We start from the raw sequence: 23002 nt of genomic DNA, 5'->3' as shown, positions 1-23002 counted from the left end.
TGCTGTGCAGAATTCGGAAGAGGAAGTATCAGATAACTGCTTAATTTCTGACTTGAACAAACGGATGGCATTCTCTGAAATGAAAACAAAAGAGTGCAAACACACAGGAAAGTAATGCAATGCTTACAAATTAAAGTAAAATAACTGCAAATTGAATGCAAGGACAGATATAGAACAAAGTTTTGACCCAACAGGATACAAATGGCAACAGAATGGCACAGCACTGCCTCTTCATCACTATCAGAAGCAGACTTCTTTTCCTGTTTCAAAGCCCACATTCCCCTGAGTACATGTTTCCTATCTGAAAAGCACACACCTCCTGACTTTGCAGAACACAGACCTCAGACCAGTTCTGAATGTTAGTTATCAACAGCTCAGTTTATTACTTACTCCACCCAGTTCCTGAGAATCTTGGAGATGATATCACTCAGGAGAAATTTCTCTCACTTCCAGCACTTGGGAGGCTAACGCAGGAGGATTGTGAGTTCCAGGCCAGTGTGGACTACAAAGGGAGACTGTCTCAAAATACTAAAACCACCAGCAAAAGAACAAAACCAAACAAAACCCAACCTAATGGCTGGAATTGCAGTCGTGCATTCCTGGCTGAGCCTACTTCTATTGACTACAAAGCCCATGTTTTTAACTTTTTTGAAAAATTCCCTACTTCAGATACATCCAGATAAATACAGACTATACCCCTGAGGCTAATTCTCCCTTTAGTTTAACCCGTGCTTCTGTATTTCACCAGCTCTACACTCACTTACAGTGGCAAAGCACCACAAGCACTCCTCACTCATCTCGTGCTGCTCTTCTCGCAGCTGTGTTTGTCTCTCCACCAGATTCAGGACCACTCTCCTAGTCTGGAACAGACAGAAACAAAATACTATTTAGAAGGCATTTCCTTCTTCTTTTTCACATGACAACTGCAAACGGCAAAAATCTTGAATGTTGATGTGTCACAAAGGAAAAAAATTTACAAGCTTGAGCCCATCCATTCAACAACAAATGTTTCTCAGTACTTATTATGTAACAGGTTTATTTTTATTTTTTCCAAATCCATTTTATTTCTAGTAGAAAAAGAAAAATAACTAAAACAAAATTCAAAACATATCAATCAAGGGACAACCATGGTACATACCTTGCATATCGACAAGACTTACTTCTAATCCTATTTTTACAAGTTTGTTGTGCCTCTTTAGCTCCATCTTTGGTTTTCTATACTTATACTTTTTCATGTTCTTTTAAAATCTGTTGTGAAGATACCTCCCTATATCATGCTCTTGCCTTCTCTTCTTCACTGTGATTGATGTTTCCCCTCCCATCAGCTTCTCATTCTAACTTCTGTCTTTCTGTTAATAGCAGCACCACCATGATCTAGTCATCCAGGCTTGAAACCTCAGCCACTTTTAGCCATCTCACTCTTCACCCTCATTCACCATTAAGTAGTACAAGTTTTCCTCTCTAGGTTAGAATTGTCCTTCGTTTCCTGCTCTCATTGCTTGTTCTCACCAAGAATTGTTCAGTAATCTCCTCATTGGTTCCTATATTCCAGTCTCTCCCTCTTCGAATCTTCCCTACAGTGGCACTGTATTCATCTTCGTGAAACATTCCCCTTATTGTGTTTTTCATGTGTCAGTACCCAAACCTTCACTAAGCTTTGCCTATTCTATCTCTGCAGTGCCTATTGCATCAGTCTTTTTAATTTTTTTTTTACTTTTTGGGGGGAGGTACGAGGAATCAAACTCAGGACCTTGCATTTGCCAGCCGGCACTGTGCCATTGAGCTAAATCCCTTGCCCTTTTTTTTACTTTTTAAAAAATTTTACTAATATATGTTTGCAGTACATGCAGTTTATAGGTCTCTTGGGGGATGGGTACCTGTACATAATACAGCTTGTTTCTTTATTTTTTTAATTCCCCTTCTCTCCTCCCTCCCTCCCTCTTTCTCTAATTTCCCTATCCCAAGTTTCATTTTTGCTAACATTATTATCTTATCTCATGTTATGGCATATGATGCTTCCATTCATTGAGATTATTAGTTTCCTGTACATGGCTTATCTTTATTCTATTTATTTCCCCTTCTCATCCTTCTCACCCCTTGCCTTTGTTCCCTTGGACCACTTGTCTATTGCAAGAATTCTACCTGATTCTGCCCTTCTAACCATTCTTTATTATTCTCTTTCTTTGTGCTTAGCCTCACTCAAGTGAGAGATACCATATAATAGTTAAGGTTGTGTGTCTGGTTTATTTTACTCAGCAATATATTTTCCAGGTACATTCATTTTCCTACAGATGTTTCAAGTGTCATTTTTATAGCCAAGTAGTATTCTATTATATGTAAATAGATTCCATATATTCTTTATCCAATTATCTGTTAATGGGTATACAGGCTGTTTCCAGGAGTTAGCTATTACAAACTGTGCTGTTATAAACATTGGCATGCATGTATCACTACAGTATGTTGTCTCACACTCTTTGGAGAAGATATCTAGAAGGAAGATAGTTAGGTCTTATGGAGTTTGCTTTCTTAATGATTGCCATTCTTTCCAGAGTAAGATGGAATCTTAGCACTGTTTTTACATTCCTCTTCTACCCAGAGATATTGAACATTTTTCATATACTTGTTGACCTTTGTATTTCTTCCTCTGTGAAGTGCCTGTTCATTTATTTTGACTATTTTTTGACTGGGTCTTTAATTTTAGATGGTTTAATATTTTGAGTTCTTTATACAGTCTAGATTAGTCTCCAGTCTGAGGAGTAGCTGGCAAAATTTTTCCCCATTCTAGAGATTGTCTCTTCACTCTGGGGACCACTTCATTGTTTCTCAACCATGCGAAGTGCAGCAACACACTGAGCCTCTAAATTCAGTGTGTTCATCTGTTTTTACTCCTAGGTATTCAATGGCTACATGTAATTTATTCTCTGCACAATGGCATGTGAAAATGCTCTATCTAGAAGCCCACGAGTAGATTTAGATTATTTGTGCATTCGAAGAACACCAAACAAAATTTAAGCAAAATGACATTTCCCAAAACTTTTCCCCTTCGCTACTCAATTATCTCTATCCTGCAGCTGTTCCTAAGACTTCTTACTCTCTCTGTCTCTCTCTCTGTCTCTCTGTCTCTCTCTGTCTCTCTTTGTGTCTCTCTCTCTCTCTTTGTGTCTGTCTCTGTCTCTCTCTATATATATCTCTCTGTATCTCTCTGTATCTCTCTCTCTCTCCCTCTCTCTCTCTCTCTCTCTCTCCCTCTCTCTCTGTCTCCCCCAGTTCCTGTTCCTTTCTCAGGCTTCCTCCTCCTTCTCTCAATCATATATTGTAAATTAACTTAGCCTCTCTCTCTCTGACGTGGTAACCCTCTCAAGTCCTATCTCACTCTACCTAAGTAAAATATTCAAAAATAGAGCTAATAATACTCCTTCCATGAGTAGAGGTAGCGGAGGGAAGAAGAAAGGGAGAAGCAGTATGACAAACACAGCAGCAACTCTGGTCTCTATTACATGTAAAATATAGACAATAAAGTATACCTCTTTTGTTTTATTATGGTGAATAAACTTGCCATGCATAAAACACCTAGTACATGTCTGCCATGTGATTTTTACATACTTGTTGGTTGGTACCATAGTTCTACAATTTCTAGTTTCCCCATTCCTTCCTTTTACTTCCCTTCCCTTGGATGGTGGCACATGCCTGTAATCCCAGCACTCAGAACTCTGAAGAAAGAGGCTCACCGCAAGTTCAAGGCCATCTTGAACTACACAAAGTTCAAGGCCAGCCCTGGAATATATAGCGAGACCTTGCCTCAAAAAAAAAAAAAAAAAAAAAAAAAAACTTTTTTCAATAGATTCTCATTCTTCAGAGATATTCTCCATATTTTTATAACATAGTAATCAGTTTTTTTGGGTTCTCTCAGCTAATCCTAATGCCCGGGTCAGATGATTCATTTCAATTGTCTCTTTTTTCTTTTAGTTTTTTAGACATGTGATCCTAACTTTGGCACATTTGGCAGTATTTTAATGAAAGATGCACACTGTATACAAATAAATCATAGAGGCTCCAGTGGGTGGCAGCTTCTTCTAAAGAGAGCTCACCCTTCCCTGCACTAGGCAGGCAGAGTGCTGCCTAATCATCCCATTCTACTTAGGGACTGTGCTGAGTCAAGCCTGGGTTGCTGTCCTGATGTCCAAGCTCAGTCAACTCATGGTCTGTCTTGGCCTTCCAGAGTTCTCAACTAAAATCCTGGAGTACTGTGTGTGTCCCTTCTGTTTGGAAGGTTTCAACTCTAACCACTGTCTCCCAAATCTGTCAAAATGCTAATTTTTGGAGATTTTCTGCCTAAGTGTTTTTGCCTCCTGGCCCATCTAGCCTTAGTATTTGGCAAATACATTAAATGGGAAACTGGCCTAAGTTCCACCCCCAGGTCTGCCCCAAAAGATCCGCTGGTTTTGGCATTCCCAGAAAGTGCCTCAACAGATGAAAACCCCAGATTCTGAGCCCCACTGGCACCATATCTTCTCCTGCAACCCAGAATCAACATACACATTCAGGGTGAAGAAGTTGCAATATATCCTCTTTTCTCTGGAGTCTTCCTTCTCCAGACTGAGCTACCTCTGCAACTTCTCTCTGTCTTCAAACAAAAATAGTCTCTATAAATTACCCAGTTTTTCTGTTGTTATAGACAGGAGAACATGTCTGCTTCTGGCTACTACACCCCACCCAGATGCATGAGTGGATGTTTATTAAGAGCTCACTTATTCTTCCTTTGCCATTGACTAGGCATATGGTACATTTTCTAATTTACTCTCAGCCAGGGCTCCACTCTGTTTTCACTCATGGACTCCAGAGCCTTAGCAGGATAAGTACAGCTCAGTTATTTAATGCTGTCTCTTCCTCTACCCCTTATTCTTTGAAGCACTTCTTCTGAACAAAATCTACACTGAAGTAATTGAATCCTCATGATTAAGCTACCCATTCTTATTCCTCAGTTGTAAATGCTGTGTACCTTTTAACATTACATATCACACATATTCTAAGCCTTAATCACCGCAGCCTTGAGTGTTATTTCCATTACCTAATTTTTTACTTCACAGTTGCATCTTTCTGGCTTCATTGGGGATTATTTTGTTTGATTTAGGCATTCTAATTATTTTTCCCAAGAAGATGATCATTATCATCAACTAGGCAAGGCTTTACCCAGTCTTTCTGAAAGATAGATGTTGTTCATCATTTCTATAACTTTCACTATTCTTAGCTTAATCAAGATGATGGGAAACATGTGCTTTTACAGCATTCTTTAGTGCTTTTATAGATCTATATCTGAGAATTATTCAATTAGTTTCAATGAAATTGAATAAACAGAAACTGAAATTCCTAATGTATTTTAAATTTAAAAATTTAGCACTTAGTGTTTATTGTGTGACGAGCACAGTTCTAAACTCTTCATAACTATTAGTTTACTTTATCTGTGAAATTATCCTATAAGGTAAGAAGTACTACTCCTGTTTCACAGATAAGGAAACTGAGACCCAGCGAGTAAATGGTACAGCCAGGATTGCACCCAGAAAGGCTGGCTGTAGGTCCTGAATTCTAAACCACTCTTTAACCACATGAAATTCATTATAATGTTGGTTGAAGGTCTCTGAAAAATATTCACCACTCAGTGAGGACCCACACATATAAAGTTTGCCTCCCAAACTTTATATTAGGCAAATCTGTAAAGGTCCCTTCTAGCGAAAGTGGGTGGTCTGTGTTTCTGAGAGCTCATCTGATCCTCGCTGTTTGGTGTTACTGCCCTCCTTCCCCCACCCAATCTCCTTAATTGCTTTTCTTTTTTGTGCTGTTGCATTTTTCTAAAATGGCATAACTATTTTTGTGGAATGTAGTATGGAATAAATATATAAATAAATAAAATTTATTTTTTCCAGGCTTTTATGAGGTGAATCTATCTATTGCCAGGAAAATATCAGTTCAATTACCAAAGCCTACTGTGTAGCCCCAGTTATGCAGCTAGTGACTCACTTTCCACATCCTCATTTCTATTACAAAGTCATGTCTGTGTGAACTAGAAAAAGAAATGAAAATACCACCTAGGCCTTTCAATTTCCTACATAAAAAGTCAGATTCTCTAGAGACACATTCCAGAGGCTTCCAGGCCATGTCTGCCCTTATTGGCCACAGAAGTGACAAGATTCCAGCCAGGATGTGTCCAGCAGGAGTCTAAATACACAAGCAATAAACCGGTTGGGCTGTAAATGGGTGGAGAAATGGAAAGTCCTTGGCTGTATAGGCAAAGTGTCCAGACCAAGATTGCAAGCTGAGCATGGGGTGATGGCAGGTCAGGAGACCTTTTTTTCCCCCTCTTAATAAACCAAACAAGGTTAGAAAGCAAGAATCTGTGTAGGCAAAAGGTGGTCAAACAGCAGGCTAGAATGATGTCAGTGGGTTTCCTGTGACCCAACTTTATCTGTTTCTCTTGTTTCATCCTTCACTATGATTCTTCCAGCCACACTAATAAACTGCTAAATGTTTCCCAAATATGGTAAACGGTTTCATGCCTCCACATCATTTTTTCATACTGGTTTCTTCCTCTTAGCTCTGTCCATCTGACAAAGATCTACTCATTTTTTCCAGATTCTGTTTAACTATCTTCACTATGAAGACTTTTCTGCTCCCACCACAACCCGCCTCAGCCATCTTTTTTTTTTTTTTTTTTTTTTGCTTCTCCAACCATATAACTGTTGCCATATCTATCTTGATCTTCATAACTCTGGTAATAGTATGAATTTGCACCATGTCTCTCTGATGTAAGAAATGTCACACTACACTGTTTTTCTCAATCAAATTTAGAAAATATTAGTTCTCAAGTATGAGGACATTGACACATCCAGTATGTTTATGGATACTTGTCCTAGGGTCATACTCAGAATCCTGAGTCTAGCACCATTCATAAAATACGGGAAATGGCCCCTTGGTTTTCAGCATACCCCATTACAATGTATACAAGTGGCATCTTTGTCTTGTTCCTGTGTTGGAGAAACAAATCAGCCTGTCTTTATCACTACATATGAGTTTAGCTGTGAACTTTATATAGAGGCTTTATCAGGCTGAGTAAGTTCTATTCTATTCCTAGTTTGCTGAGTGTTTTTAATCATAAAATGAGTATTAGATTTTGTCAAATGCTTTTTATGCATCTACTGGGTAATTTTGTAGATTTTGTCCTTTATTCTGTTGACATACTATATCACATTGATTGGTTTTGGATATTAAACCAACCCTACATTCCTAGGGTAGATCATGCTTGCTTACGGAATATGATTCTTTTTAAATGTTGCTGACCCAGGCATGGCAGCACATGCCTGTGATCTTAGCACTTGGAAGGCTGAAGCAAGAGGACTGCCACAGGTTTGAGGCTAGCTTGAGCTACACAGGGAGTTGAAGGCCAGCCTGAACTACGTAATGGTACCATGTCTTGAAAAATTTGCTGAATTTGGTTTTCTGGTATGTTACTGAGGGTGTGTGTGTGTGTGTGTGTGTGTGTGTGTGTGTGTCTGTGTCTGTGTCTGTATCTTTGTGGTAAAATTATATAAATTATATCTTTAATTTTGATATTAACTTTGTTCTCATAAAATGGGTTGGCAAATGTTCCCTTTTATTTTATTTTTTGGACATCTGTGGAAAATTAATGTTATTTTTCTTTAAATATTGGCTAGAACTCACCAGCAAACCATCTGGGCCTGGTCTTTTCTTGTGGGAAGCTTTCTGACAACAAATTCTGTGTCTTCATCCTTTATTGATTGTGCAGAAAACAGCTGATACAGCAGGGCTGAGGCTCCTATCCTTAGAAAGTCCTGCTGCAAAGATGACCTGGGAATTTGAATTTTGGAAATGTTCTTGCTACCCTAAATAGTAACAGTGGATCACTGTGCATAAGCTGTTTGCACAAAACATATGGTTTGTACTAAATACCTGCTTTTCTTCTAAGAGGCTAGAATTTTGATACACACTAGATGCAAGGTGGCTGTCTGACCAGCCACCAGGAAAAAACTGGGCACTGGGTCCCTAATAAGCACATTTCACACATGTTAACTCAATGCTGAAGAAATTAAGTACAACTGCATGTGGCTCTATAGGTAGAGGGCTTTTGGAATCTGAACCTAATTTGGACTCTGGACTTTATCTTATGAGCCTTTTCCCTTTCCCAATTTTGTTTGTATTTTCTTCTGTAATAAATCATATCCATGAATACAAGTGTATACTGAGTCCTATGAGTCTTCCTAGGAATTCACCTAACCTGAGGGTAGTCATGAGGACCCCCAACATAGATTTATTCAGATTTTATATTTCTTATTGAGTCTTTTTTTTTTTTTGAGATAAGGTTTTGCTATACAGTTCACGTTGCCCTTGAGCTCACTATGTAGCCCAAGATGGTACCAAACTCACAGTAATCTTCCTGCTTCAGCCTCCTGAGTGCTAGGAATGTGCCACCATACCTATATTCTTCTTGAGTCTAAGAATATGTTTATTTTATCTTGGTTATTTAAACTATTAACATGCAACTTTTATTATATTTCTTTATAATCTTTTTTATATCTGGAAGGTCAGGAGTGATATCCTATCTTTTTATTTCTGATTTTAGTAACGAGTAACTTTAGTAACTTTTCCCTTATTCAATCTAGCTAAATGTTTTACAAATATTTGTCAATTTTTTTTCAAAAAACTACTTTCAGTTTCATTGGTTTTCTCTATTATTTTTCTGTTTATTATTTTGTTTATTTCTGGTCTAGCGTTATTTACTTCCTTCTGCTTGCTTTAATTTCTTTTTTTTTTAATTTCTTATCTAGGTTGATTTGAGATTGCTCTTCCTTTTATATATATATATATAAGAGGGTTGAGGGGCTGGGGATTTAGCTCAGTGGCACAAGCACCTTCCTTGCAAATGTGCGGTCATGAGTTCGATCCCTGGTACCGATAAAAATGAAAAAGACCAAAAAAAAGAGGGTTGGGGGGATTTTTGTTTGTTTTTGTCTTTTTGAGACAGGGTCTCACTATGCAGTTCGAGCTGACCTTGAGCTCACTGTGTAGTTCAAGGTGGTCTAGAACTTGCAGCAGTCCTCCTGCTTCCACCTCCCGAGTGCCGAGATTACAGGCATGTGCCATCATACCCAGGCCTAACATAAGAGTTTCTCTCTCTCTCTCTTTCAATCTTGCTTTCACTGTTTATCTTAAGTTTTACTGTTATGTCTTAGTTTTCAAATACAATAAAGTATTTTCTAATCTCTCCTGTGATTTCTAATGTAACTATCATTTATGCAGAAATACATTGTTTAGTTTCCGCATATTTGTAAATTTCCTAGATTACTTTCATTAGTCACACACCTGTAACCCCAGCACTCAGGAGGCAGAAGCAGGAGGATCACTGTAAGTTTGAGGCTAGCCTGGGTTACACAGTGAGTTAAACCAACCTGAATTAAAGAGCAGGAAAAAAATCGTTTTCATTTTTGATTTCTAATTTCATTCTACTGTAGCTGGAGAAAATATACTGAATGCTCCATGTTCAATTGAAAGAATGTATAATATGTTTGGGAACGCTTTGGAATCCCTTTTTTTTTTCAGTTGTAGGACTTGAACCCAGGATGTTACATTTGCTAAGCAAATCCTGTACCAATGAACTACTCCCCAATCCCAGAATTCTGTGATATCATCTTCTGATACCCTCGTAATAGCCGATAAGAGAGCAGCAAAGTATTGGACATCGCAGCTTCCTGCCTAGTTCCTACCTTTCTGGGGTGAAAAAAGCAGAAAAGACCAAGTTAGTTTAATTTCTTCCTGTTACACTTTCAGTTTCCAGAGACACCCCACTTAACTAGCTGTAGTTTCTCTTCCTGGGTACATGATGCCAATGAAATGTATCTCTTCCACACAAGCAAAACAAAATGAGTACTCTTGCTTGTTTCTGCTCTCACTGGCTGCCTCTGAACACCCCACTAAAGGGTTGGTCAGTGCTTAACTGAACGGTGAAGGTAGCCCCAGGCCATCATATTAATGGCAGGCAAATGGAGTGTTAGCTTGATGAGATTAAAGCTTTCATGTGCTATAACAAACTCCCACCTGCCTTCCTGGCCAGGACTGTAGCAGTGCCACTAAACTGTTCTTTTCACTCCTGTCTCAGCCAGACCCCAGAAGTGAGCACTGTGACCCATCCTCTGCCTTCCCTTTGGTATCCATAAGGAGTCCATTTGACTGTAACTAATAAAAAGGAGAAAATCCAATTGTAAAGTAAATAAGACTGTATTTTTCTCATGAAACAAAAAGTTTGTGGACAACTCCAGGGCTCAAGCAGTTGATTCATGACACCATCAAGGGCAAGGCTCTGTGCATTTTTATGCACCAGCATCCCTAGCAGGTGAGCATCAGCCTATGCTGTTGCTTCATGGCCACCGACAGCTACTACACCTTGAGGCCAAATCCTGCCCTTTGGAGAAAAGGGACAGTGGTACAGAGGCAAAGTTCTGCTTTTCGAGAAGACTCACTTAGCAACTTCTGCTTCTGTCTCATTATTTAAATCCAGGTCATGTGATCCCGCTGAAACCATAACTAAAGACTAAAAAGCCAGGCAGAGAGAGGGGAGTGGGAGAGGTGGCTAGCCAACCGTGAATGGCTGCCACACCTTCCTTCACAGCCTTGGTGCAGCTTTAGAAGTTAGAAGGAATGGAGGAGACTGACTTTGTCAGGCTAACCTCGAAGTGTGAGATGCCACTCAGCTCTCTCTGTCCACAGTTAATCTAAAGAGAGTCACTCCCACTTAATAAAGTCCTAAGTTTCCTGGGCTTGTGGCAAAGTTCTTGACATAAACATAGAAACCTTTTCACCTGCCTTGTGATAGATTTAGCATCTATTCCATGCTCCTTTCTTTAGAATTAGCAAAAATGTATTCTAAAATACTTAACAGTCCTCTACAGTCATTATGCATTGCTCAATTTGAGGACCCCAAAGGCTGATGATCTGGGACATCCCCAAACATGACTGTTTCTCTCAGCCTCAAAACCTGCTATGGCAGTTAACCATATCTTTCAAATGTCGAGCTCCTGTTCTAGCAGGTTAGCCCAGGAGCTGAACTTCAGCCTTGAGTCCTGCATCTCAAGTCGGTGGTCCATTAATCACTGACCAGGAACAGACTATCAATTCAAATCCTTAAACAGGAACTGTAAAGTTCAACTTCTATACTTCTCATTTTCTCTCAGTGCTCCTGGGATTGAAGGTGAAATATGTTCATCTAGAATGCATTTGCCTGTCTTCCTCCCAGAGCCTTGGGCCAATGCCTCTGTAAATCACTGTCGAACTTTTAAAGCATTTTTTTTTCTGTCTTTTTATTTTGCCTTCATAATAAGGGAGCTTTCTCAAATATTTTTTTCAAATCTATTTTATTTTAAAGAGAAAAAAATTTTAAATCACAATAATTAGAAGGTAACAATGGTATATATATTGTGTTTTTATATATATTTATACTATATTTTTTCAGCTTCTTACATTAGTGAGATAATATAATGTTTATACATGCAAATATGATTTGTTTTACTTATGAGTATGGCCTCAAGCTGCATCAATTCACCTGTAAAATTCTCAAGTTTATCCTTCTTTATGGCTGAATAGTACCCATTGTATAAAATATCACATCTTTTTATCCATTCCTCAATTGATGGACATTTAGGTTGTTTCCAAGATCTAGCTTCTGCAAATTGTGCTGCTAAAAACACAGGTACACATATATTGCTTGGTATGATGTTTTTAATTCTTCTGGGAAGATATCCAGAAAGAAAATAGCTGGGTCAAATGAGACTGCCGATCCCAATTTTTAAAGACATCTCCACACTGATTTCCCCAGTGGTTGCACCAATCTACACTCCCACCAACAGTGAAGAAGGATTCCTTTTTCTTGACAGCTCCTCCAGACTTTGCTTGATTTCTTGATAGTAGCCATTCTTTCTGGGGTAAGGTGGAATCTCAGTATTGTTTTAATTTGCGTCTCTCGAATGACAAGTGATATTGAATGTTTTCTCACATATTTATTTGCTGTTTGTATTTGTCCATTTGAGAAGTGTTTTTTCATCTCAGATGCCCATTTTTGGACTGGGTTCTTTAAATCTAGGAAGACTGATTTTTTTTTTTTTTAGTTCTTTATATATTCTCAATAGTAGTCCTTTAAGAAATAGCTGGCAAACATTCTCTCCCACATTGTGGGTTAAAGCATTGCTTTCTTTTCTTTTCTTTTTTGAGACAGGGTCTTGCTGATCTTCAACCACTGTGTAGCTAAGGCTGGCCTCAAACTGATGATCCTCCTCCTGAGTGCTGGGATTACAGGCATGCACCACCATGTCTGGTGGGAGTAGGATTTTAATTATGAGTTCTGAAGGGCTACTAACATTCAATCCATACCAAGATCTATAGAAAAGATATGTAAGGAAGAGAAAGAGAAATTGGATTTTCCCCCTCCCTCTTACCTTGTGACTAACAAATGCAGGAACCACACATACAGATCATGAGTAAGATTGGGGTTATTTTATGATTAAAGATTTTCAGTAGATAACTGTGTGTGTGTGTGTGTGTGTGTGTGTGTGTGTGTGTTTATCAGACCCAAAGCCTTGCTCATGCTAGGCAAGTACTTTACCACTAAGTTATATACCCCAAGTCTCTCACTTGGTTCTTTTTCATTAGTACATATTAGTTATACAGAAGAGTGGGTTTTGGCATATCCATATATACATTTAACATACTTTATTCTTTTCCCCTCCTATACTCCCTACCATTTTTCCTCTGGCTATTGTTTTAGTCCCAAGCATCATTTCAATGAAATCTTAGAATGATGATTGGCCATGCTGATTTGTCCAAGTCTAAGCTTTCCCTGGGCCTGTCAGTAGGCAAACCAAAGAAGTGAATCACCTTGTCTTTGACAAACATTAGTTTATAGCTTTTCCCTCTTACTTTATGATATACTCTACAAGGACAAGAAACATTTCTAATGAATTTCTGAATCCTGGCATGGGGATATGACCCAGAAGCATAAGTGCCTGTCTGGCAAGCACAAGGTCCAGAGTTCAATACCTGCTACAAAAAAAAAAGCTTTCTTTTGTGTTTTTCAATGCCTGAATCCTATACTTACTTCATGGAACACAATCAGCACTCAATAAATTTTAATAAACACAATCACAAACAAATGCATAAACTAGTGCAAAATAGAAGCTTAAAATAATAATAATAGACTGGTACAGTGGCCCACGCCTGTAATCCCAATACTTGGGAGGCTGATAAAATAAAATTGTGAGTTCAAAGCCAGCCTGGGCTGCACAGGCCACAGTGAACTACAGAATGAGACTCTGTCTCAGAGAAAGGAAACAAGAGGAGAGGAGAGAAGGAAGGGCGTAGGGGGTCCAAATCTTGAGCCCCATGGCAATTTACTTGCTCCAGGTAAAATGGAATACCCTGAAACTTCCTAGTGAGCCCTTTAGGCTCAAATAGACTATGTCCTGGGCCATGGAAATACTCCCGTGTACACATACATGATTTCGATATAATTCATTTTCAACTTGGTGGATTTTTGTAAGCATCAGTAACACTTTCTATCACATTTTGTTCCTGTTCTTCAGGAAGACAGCATACCTCAATATAAGCAAAATGCTAAGAAAGCATGAAAGGGTCCATAAAGCACAATCCTTGATACCCAGTAAGCATTCCATTAATATTTTTATTATAATTATGGTTATGATTAATTTTCCCATGCCCAAATCACCTACCCTTCCCCCTACCCTGCCAAAAAAAAAAAAAAAAAAAAAAAAAAACCCTTTTAGTGAGAAGGTGCCAAACCTTTAGAAGTACTTGTCCATTCCTATCCCACAAAGAGGTTCCCAATCGCAGAAACAATGCACACCTGTTCCTGGAAATATTAACAGGGCAAGTGTTCGCTCTCTCCCTGTATCATTTTCCAGTTGTCTCCCGTAAGAGACTGATATTTTTCTTTCCCCTTAAAATCTTTTTCTTTGTGCCTTTTTATGTCTTCTAGTATTATTTCTCCCAACTTTTCAAGCAAATTTTGTATCAGTGGTTGAGCTTGTGTGTTTTCTTTCATCTAATATATGAGGGAGACTGTTATGTTTGTGCCAGTTGTAATGATAATCCCAGCTAGAAAATACAATTTACAGATGATTTTAACCATTCTGACTCCCTACTTCCTGGGGTTTTGTGGTTTTTCTTGGAAAACTACAACAGAAAATTTTCTCATTCCATGTTTCCTTGCCCTATCAAAAGGGTAACCTACAAAGTCTGTTTACAATGCTGCTTGTCTCCTCTCCTCACGTATGCACTAACCTCTGTCATCTCTATGCTATGCAGTACTCCCCTAATTCATTCACAGAGCCACTCTGTTTTTCACTTTGTTCTGTGACTCAGATCACAGCCTGACCTACACAGCCGTATTTTACCAAAGCGCTCCTCTCTCCCTGCCCCTCCTCCTCTCACTGTGCAAGCTGCTTGGACAACCTTCTTAAACCCTCTCTGAGCACTCCAGGGACACACCCTAGTCAGCCCATTCTAAATCCAGTCAGATTTTCTTGCCCTCAAAATAAAACCTGAGTTCCTATACCACATTCTACAAGTCTCTGTTTCAAAATTATTTTTAAAAATTACAATTCTTGCCAAGTGTGGTGGCACACACCTATGATCACAGTACTCAGAGGCTGAGTCAGGAGATTCACCACAAGTTTGTGGCCATTTTGGGTGAAATAGTGAATTCAAGGCCAATCTGAACCACATAGTGAGACCCTGTCTCAAAGATAAGAAAAAAGTATTACAATTCTTGGCTGGAAGTGGGGACTAACTTCATGGTAGAATTCATGCTTAGCACATTATGGGCCCTGGGTTTTATCCTCAACATATATATATATATATATATATATATATATATATATGTATATACATATATATATACATATAGAATTATAATTCTTCAAACTCTATATTCAGCTTTCTTCTTTGCTTGCTTTTGCTGTCTTCTGCCACCATGAACTGTTTCTCCTCTGGAATTCCCTTCTGCCAAATCACCATGCCCTGGAGCCAGCCAATTATGGACTGAAACCTCTAAAAAATGTGAGCTAAATAAACCTCTCCTCCTTAAAATAAATAAATAAATAAATAAATAAATAAATAAATAAACTCCTCATTCACCACTGAACAGAGTACATGGAATGCACACCAACTTCACATTAAAGAGTATTTCTAATTTGTGTCTCCATTGTTAATCGTTTTGTGTATTCTCTCTCTGGCACATTCCGGACAGGAAAGAAGAGTAGTACCTTGCGACATTTGTGGTTCAGGCAGACAGCCCCTCCCTACCAAGGCCTAAGTAAAACGGCTATGTCCTTCTCAACACTCAAGAGAAGCTCAGGGAAGCCTCAATGGGAGTAATCCTCGAAACAAACCAAACACTGATATGAACCAATATTTATGTATGTTCTTGTTTCAGAAAAGAGAATGGCTGCTGTTGGCCAAAGGGGAACCCACAAGCCTAAGACACAGCCAGAGAGTCCTTGCCAGTAGTTTCTATGTGATTATACCATCATGCTCCCTCACACTTCTGGTGAAGGCAGTAGCCACTCGGGAACTGATGCTACCCTGCCCCTTTCCCCCGCTGCCTGATGACCCACCTGAAGACAGCCTTAAGATTGTGGAGGTAAGTGGAGCCCAAGTCTTTGGGGATAGATAGAGAAAAGGGAGAGCAATAAACCCAGAAGGAATGGATTGGGGGAGGAGGGAGGGGAGAGGAGGAGTCATCCCAGGGGACAGGAAATGGCTGGTGAGAGGAAGTCACCAGCCTGTTAGATTAAGATAGAAAGTTGACTTGAAGGAAATAAGGCTTGGGAAGAGATAACGGAGGAAAAAACATCAGTGGTATAAGTGAATGACTAAGAATTAGTACCATCCGGAAAGAGTGTAAGACCACGTGTACACACACACACACACACACACACACACACACACACACACCTGAAATCTGACTAAAATGAGCACCAGGGGTGGGTAACTGTGAAGGAGGAAAGGAGACACGTCCCAGAAGGGAAAGCAGGTAGCAAGCAAGAGAGAATGGTAGCGCAGGTAGGACCAGCTCCAGGTTTTGCTTATTTTGACTGGTTTTGTCTCTGCATCTATTGTCTCTCTTCCCACCTGCAATTCTACCACAGAGAAGTAACTGAAGTCGGAAAAGGGTGAGAAGTACATTAGAGAGGACAGGGAAAAGGAAAAGACAGATTGGAAGGCAAAGGGAGACGAGACATGAGGGAGTAAAAGGAGATGCCCAAGAAATACAAACCTTTGAATGGCTTTGTGTCTTTGTGTGCACGCACGTGTGCGTGTGCATGTGTGTGTGTGTGTGTGTGTGTGTGTGTGTGTGTGTCTGGTATTTTATTTGCTTTGGTACCCTTGAGTGTGTACGTGCTGAGTCTAGGCACAAAGATTAAGAAGAGCCTCAGAATGAGACTCCAGTACAAAGCAGTAAACAGTTCTGAAAGCAGATTCTCGGCCTCTCTTCTCTGTATCTGGATTCTGTATTTCCTGCTGACTTCTCCAGACGAAAGGTGGGAGGGGAGGCTCTGGATGGGGAGAACTGGAACCACATCACTGCTGCATCGTGGGCTGACGTGCAGAAAGGACAGAGCCCGGGATTGTGCTCTCAGTTTGGCAGCCACCGGGAGACAGAGAGGTGGGCACGAGCTGCTGGGGCTCACTCAGTGTCTCACTTTGGGGCCAGTGGTTTCTGGCACAGGATGCTGTGGCCGGAAAACCTGACTGCTCAGGAATGCTGCACTCCTGTGCCCCTCCCTCTCTGCTCTGCTCACCTCAGGCCAGGAACTTCATGTACTGGCCTTACAGACTGGAGCACCCCCACCCTATGTGTATCCTGATGACACACCTCCCCCTGCTGCCCACACTGTACCCCTTGAACCCACTTACTTCTCTCAGAAGCCAGTGAGACACTTCCTCGGGCCAGTGTTCAGAGGCCTTAACCACTCAGGGATGCCTCTATTTCTGTCCTTTTGCCTAACACTTCACAAGCTCTCCAAATCAGGCAAAGCACCCCTAGGACACATCTATTTCACAGGTCCTACTCAGCCCTGAGTCTCAACACCTTCTCCAGCCTCTAAGACTCACCGGTCTCTTCAGGACATGTGTTCTGTGACCCTAAATTCCCTGTTGAGGGTTCTCCTCCTCTCTTCCTCAGAGCATGCTGGATGGCCTGGAGCTAGAGTCCACCTACAACCCCCTGCAGGTTTGGAGTCACCTGTACTCACACCTGAGCAGCACCTTTGCCAAGCCTCAGGGACGGCTCCACCCAAGCTGGGAGAGCCGGGGCCCAAGAAAGGTACAGCTCTCCTACCCTCCACTTTCTCACACCCCTCCCTTCCCTTTACCCCCCAGCCCTCCACCCGGGCCCAGCAGTGTCTTGCCCAAGGAAGCATCCTTCTCTCTGACCCCACTGCAAGTCTCAAGGAGAACCATGCCAATGAGGAGGGGAACAAAAGACCAGCGAAATCAGTCCTTCAGGGTAGGGAGGATTGTCTGCTTAGGTATTTACATATGATTGTGCTTAGGTGTCTCCAGTGTAGTCTTTATGGTAACTCATTAGTCATTTAACAGACCATTGTCTCATTAAGCAAACTGGCTGTGCTGGCACCACAACCACGGCCCTCCTGAAAGAAAAAGCCAGTAGGATGGCAAGAAAAGAACTGCCCAAGGAAAAGGGAAGTGACATTTACAGAGCACCACTCATTTGCCAGGTTTTATGATCAGTGCTTTTACATATTTTCCCCATTTAATCTTCCCATCATCCCAACAAGGTAAGTGTTGTGCTCACTGGACAGATAGAAAGAGGAAGCTAAGGTTGGTAGCTTGCAAACAGAGCTCTGGTGACAAGGGTTGAAGTGAAAAGTTAAAGGTGAAGTGTTTGTATGAGATTCATGTTTTATAATATTTGGGCGTCTTTTTGCCCTTAATTTTTGCTGATTTCCCAGGAGCAAAGCATTTAGAAAACTCCCATTATTGTCTTAGCTAAAATTACAGGAATATGTTTTTTTCCTGTCTTTTCGAGACAGTCTCCCTCTGTAGTTCAGGCTGGCCTTGAGCTCACTTTGCAGCCCAGGCTGGTCTCAAACTCACAAGTCAGGAGTAGGTTGTTTCCAAACTCAGTCCCTCTAGAAGTGAGTGCAGTGACAATGCAGAGGACAGCCCACCCAAGCTGGCTTGGTGGCAAGCTGACAGAGGAGGGACACTGGGCAAAGAGAAGGCTCTGTAAAGGCTGCAGTCCAGGGACTCCACAGTCACTGCCCTGAGCCCTGAGGGTGACACTCCAAAGACAGGATGTGCAAAAGGACAAAATGCCCAGCAGTATGACAGGATATGGACTTAAAAACTGTACAGTCTTCAGAAAAGGCTCTAGTTGCTCAATTTGCAGGCTGGGCAGCTGCCAACCAACCGAGTTCGAGCTACAGTGGTCCCCCTGCCAGTGACTCCAGCCCCAGGCAGAGCCCCTAAGATGCCACCAGCCAGCAAATCTTGCTCAGAAGACTTCTTCCTGCTTTCGGAACCAGAGGAAGAATATCCCTCCCAGTCCTGAGTCACAGCCACCAGAGCACAGCACCCTGTTCAACCACGCCTAACCCAAGGCTTACAAAGTAACTCTGTGATCAGATCTGCCTTCCATCCACCTAAGCTCCTCTGAGTTCAAACGGACCAGACCGATGACGGAGAAACAGAACCTCCCCTTCCTCTATCCTCACTGCTGCCCTACCCTTCTCCACAAACCCAAGCCTGTAGCTTCTTCAGCAGTGACTCTGGTTTGCTTCTGGGTCATTTGATACTGTTACTACAAATGAAGATTAAATGTATAGTAAGCCTCCACTATTGTTAAGCATTCCTAACCCAGAATTTCTTATAGTTTGGTGTAAACAGGTGGATGACGTCAGGTCTCCCTCAGAAAATGGGAACTTAAGACAAGAATGAGGTTTCAAAGGTCATGAAAAACAAGGATTGAAATGCAATCCTTATTCCAGTATACCCACCACACTGCAGGACCCACAAGCTCCAGACAAGTGTTTGGTGCTTGATATCTATGTGCAAAGCGGACAGGGAGGTGCACAGCCAAACACAAAGCCAAACAGGGAAAGGATGGGAACTCCCTCTATGGTCTCTTCTCATAGCTGCCCCCCTTCCTATCAGCATTCTCCTAGTTTTTGCCAGCTACCATTGGCAAAAACACTCTCTGTGCTTCATAATATACTAAATACTTGAGCAATGTCTCCATTTTATACAAATCACCCTGTAATTTGGAGCTCACTATCAGTTCTCACACTTTACAGAGGGGCAGCAGGCTAGACTGAGGGTTGTGAATGTCCTATAATTAACCCAGGGTCACATTGTGAAAGCCCAGCCTAGGTCAGTCGGACTTGACCTGGGTCACAAACTGCCACTTTGCAGGGTTCCCTCCCTGGGCCCTTTCCTCCTTCCATGACCCCCCGCACATTCTGGTTCTCTTGATCCCGACATACCCATCCAGCATACCCTGCCAGTGTGTCTCCTCTGTGCCTATTCACACACAGAGCCTCTTAAACCCAAACTGACTTTAATGCAAATCTTTAAAGTTTTTAAAATATATCTCTGGCAAAGAACAAAGCAGGGAGGTATAAGGATCCAGGCAATTTTCATTCAAGACCCTGGAACTGTACCCAGTCTGACCAAATACCCCTTTCTGAAGACCTGGTAGTCCAGCAGCTGTCTGTTCCTTTGGGAGAAGGGTGGCTTAAGGGTGCTGTGTTCCCTCGAGCTCATGCCTTCTCCTGCCACCTGTTCCACTTCCTAGGACTTCCAGAGAGGGGCCTCCCCGCTCTGGGTCCTGCACATTCTGACAGGATTTTCTAGCACCACCTTCCCATGGTCCTCTTATCAGCTACCTTTTCAGGTGGAGCCCTCTGACTTCACCCCAGTCCTGTCAGTACCCGTCCTAGAGAGCCCACAGTCCCAGCCCCCTGTGACTCCACTCTTCTGGACCTGGCTATACAATACAGTGTCTGAGCTGTGGCCTTTGCTGCCGCTACCAGCTGTAGTACCAGGTTCAGGGAAGGCCAGACTCTGGGGCTTGGGAGCTGGGACGGGCTTTGTGCTCCGAGGGGGTGGCACAGCATAGTCATCAGTGGCAGGGTTGTAGGGGAACTCATAACCCTCCTCTTTCACCCGAGCCTGGCACCACCATGCGTCCTTGGGCTCCTGAGGCACATCGTAAAGGCCACGGGCAGAGGCTGAGGCCAGACCCTCAGGTTCATCATAGATGGGGTCCTCTTTGGTATTTGTCAGCTTGGTCTTCTGCAGCTGCTGCTCCACATGCTCATACAGATCCCAGTAGAGACGTTTCTTCCCCTGAATGTCTTCTGCTGCCCGAGAAGCGGTACTGTCTACGGGGTCTGAGTACAAGGAGTCCTGGGAAGGACTTGGAGGAACGCGCAGGGAGTCCAAGGGCTCAGCATACAGGGCTGGGGTGCTGCCTTGGAGCTGTTGGGAGCCAGGGGCAGAAGCCAACTTCCCCTCAGCCACCTCCCCTTCATGGGAGTCAGCTCTGAGGATATCTTGCCCCTGTCCCACTTTTCCCTGGGCCTTCTGCTGACGGATGGCAGTCTCAACTGCCTGAAATATGTCATTTCCTTGCACAGTCTGGAAGGTGAAGGTTCCAGGGCCAGAAGGGCAACGGCGACCAGCTTCAAAAGAGAACATGACCTGAGGAAGGTATGGAGGGTATAGGTTACCAGAGGTCAGAACTGGTGAGTCACAGGGCCCAAATAGTAAAGACTTCTGCAGATGGACTGCCTGGGGCTAGAAACTGGGTCAGGGAGGGTGAAAGGAAAGAGGGATCCAGCGGGCAGAACTTCCTGCCTTCCTGTCTTGCCCCGACTGGCTTTCAGCTGTCCAACCCAGAAAGCCCTCCCAGACCATCCTCCCTGGCAGCCCCTGTACCTTGTCTCGGCCATAGCGGCGCAACAGAGTGTAGGGCCAAGAAAGAAGTGGCTCCAGAATCTGACCCTGGGCTCCCAAGGTCAGGAGAGTCAGCCTCTCAGCCTCTACCCTCAGCACATAGGGCCCGTGCAGGCCACAGCGCTCAGAGGCCTCTGTCTTCTGAACAGTGACCCAGAACTGCGATCCTGGAAGGAGTACACAATTAGACAGACACCTGGGTGGAAATGCACTCGGGGGCAGGGGTGAGAACACTGAGGACTCCAGGGCAGGGTTTTTGAAAACTCATTTGGAAGTCAGACTCCAGGAACTTCACAAGTCCTGCACCCTCTAATCACCCACTCCCCAAGAGCGCTCCTTCCCATTCCCTGGGGCCACCGGACTCCTCAAGCATCTACCTTCCCACGTAGGGCTGTACAGTGAGTTCTCCAGCATCTCCAAAGCAGAAAGCTTAGGTGGGTCCGTGAATGGCGCCAGAGCCCAACTTCCTTTCTATGAAAAAGAAATAATCGGGGCCCCTATAATTCCCTCAGTAAGGCCCTAGGGAGGAGGCTAGGGATCCTGGGCCAGCCAACTGCATGGCTGCTGTAACTGCCCCGCCGCCGCAACGCCCAGTGCCATTTGTCCCAGCCCCTCGCGGGTTCCCTCACCGGAAAGGCATTTCGGCACAACGTCTGCACCCAGGCGGCGCTGGACGGCGCGTCCGCCGCCAGCAGGTGTGAGCGCTGCGCAGTGTCCAGGCGGAAGGCAGCCGCGCCGGGTTCTGGGGGGCTTTCCACGGCCACCGGAGCCACACTCACGCACTCGGCCAGACGGATCACCTTGCAGTCCAGGCGGCGCGAGCTCCCTCGACCACTTCCAGAGCTCGACCCCTTGTGATCAAAGAACTCGAGCCGCGCGACGCCGTGGGGGCTGGCCGGGTACAGCACGGCCCACGTCTTCCTCCATTTCTAGGGACAGAGCAAGAGACGCGGGGGCGGTAGCGAGAGTGCGCGCAGCACGAGCCCGGAGGGGAAAGGAGGGAACGGCGCCGGCCAAGTGCGGGTCCTGAGCTTCCTAAGGGGGGCAAAGTTCCCCAAACCGAAGCAAGACGCCACTCAGTCTCTGTAGCACCAACGAGGTCACAACCGACCCTACACATTAATACTCTCCAGAGCTTCCGACCAACTTGGCGGGGACGCTGGCGGCTCTCCCACCCCCCGCCCCCGCCCTCTTTCGGGACCCTTTCACGCTCCTCTGGCCCTCTCGGGGCTGGGAATCCTCTGCCTCCCACTACCTTAGTCCCGAAGCGCTGACTCTGCAAAAAGAGCGGCCCTTCCATCACAGCCCCGTCCATGTCCCCGGGCGGCTCCTCCGGCGCTTCCTGGCCCTGAGGGCGCAGGCCGGAGGCGGGGCCGGGGCGGGGCCGGCCTGGCGGGGGCGTTTCCCCTCCGCGCGCCGCCGCCTCGGGCAGTCCGAGGGCGGGGAGAGCGCAAGGAGGAAAAGAGGAAGGGTCCCCAAATCCGCAGGCCCGCCCCACCGCCCTGGAGCGCAGAGGGGCTCCACCCGGGGAAACTTCGTGCTTCCAGCCCTGGCGCCCCGGCCTTGGGCTGCGTGTGACATCACGGACTCTGCGTGACGTCAGAGTGAAGGTCGTGACGTCACTTGCCGGCTCCCCGGGGCACCCGCAGGGCCAAACAGACTCTCGAAGTTCAGTCCCCTGGCGGGACCCGCCCGAGGTCCAGCCAGAGTAGAACTGTACATCCCGCCTGGCCGGGGATCTGCGGAAAGGGCAGGGGGCTGGAAGGATTTCTGCCGCCACGGGGGCCACCGCCCAGGCCGCTCCGTCGTCCATGGCCGCTTCAAAGTCCAGCTCCCTGACCGCAGCTGCCCGGCCTCCAACCTGCGGGCGAAGAAAGCTTCATTGAGCCGGGAGGGTCAGGGGAAAGGGGGAGGCGGCGCGGCCGAGGCCAGCTCCACGGGGGAG

The 23002-nt window shown here is 43.9% G+C and overlaps 2 protein-coding genes across 2 annotated transcripts in view; one reads left to right on the top strand and one right to left on the bottom strand.

Annotated features, from left to right (window-relative positions):
* M1ap (meiosis 1 associated protein) overlaps window positions 1-18857 on the top strand; it is a 117758-nt gene extending 98901 nt beyond the window's left edge. Inside the window, exons 7-9 of the mRNA XM_003468909.4 lie at window positions 15509-15715; window positions 17261-17401; window positions 18491-18857. Coding sequence (XP_003468957.1) covers window positions 15509-15715; window positions 17261-17401; window positions 18491-18652 — 510 coding nt within the window. The 3' untranslated portion in view covers window positions 18653-18857. The remainder of the gene's footprint in view (window positions 1-15508; window positions 15716-17260; window positions 17402-18490) is intronic.
* A 783-nt stretch (window positions 18858-19640) lies between these two features.
* On the bottom strand, window positions 19641-22997 carry Dok1 (docking protein 1). The gene is made up of 5 exons (XM_003468968.5): window positions 22313-22997; window positions 21687-21986; window positions 21435-21528; window positions 21040-21224; window positions 19641-20802 (listed from the first exon to the last, which is right to left on the bottom strand). Exons 1-5 carry the CDS (start codon window positions 22868-22870, stop codon window positions 19990-19992), a joined length of 1950 nt encoding a protein of 649 aa, XP_003469016.2. The 5' UTR covers window positions 22871-22997; the 3' UTR covers window positions 19641-19989.
* Window positions 22998-23002: the final 5 nt, after the last annotated feature.

Source organism: Cavia porcellus, unplaced genomic scaffold, assembly GCF_034190915.1.
Source record: "Cavia porcellus strain 051 isolate PalLab524CR breed Dunkin Hartley unplaced genomic scaffold, mCavPor4.1 scaffold_18, whole genome shotgun sequence".
Classification (NCBI taxonomy): domain Eukaryota; kingdom Metazoa; phylum Chordata; class Mammalia; order Rodentia; family Caviidae; genus Cavia; species Cavia porcellus.
The sequence above is the reverse complement of the archived record's forward strand: the minus strand, read 5'-3'. Positions and strand labels throughout refer to the sequence as shown.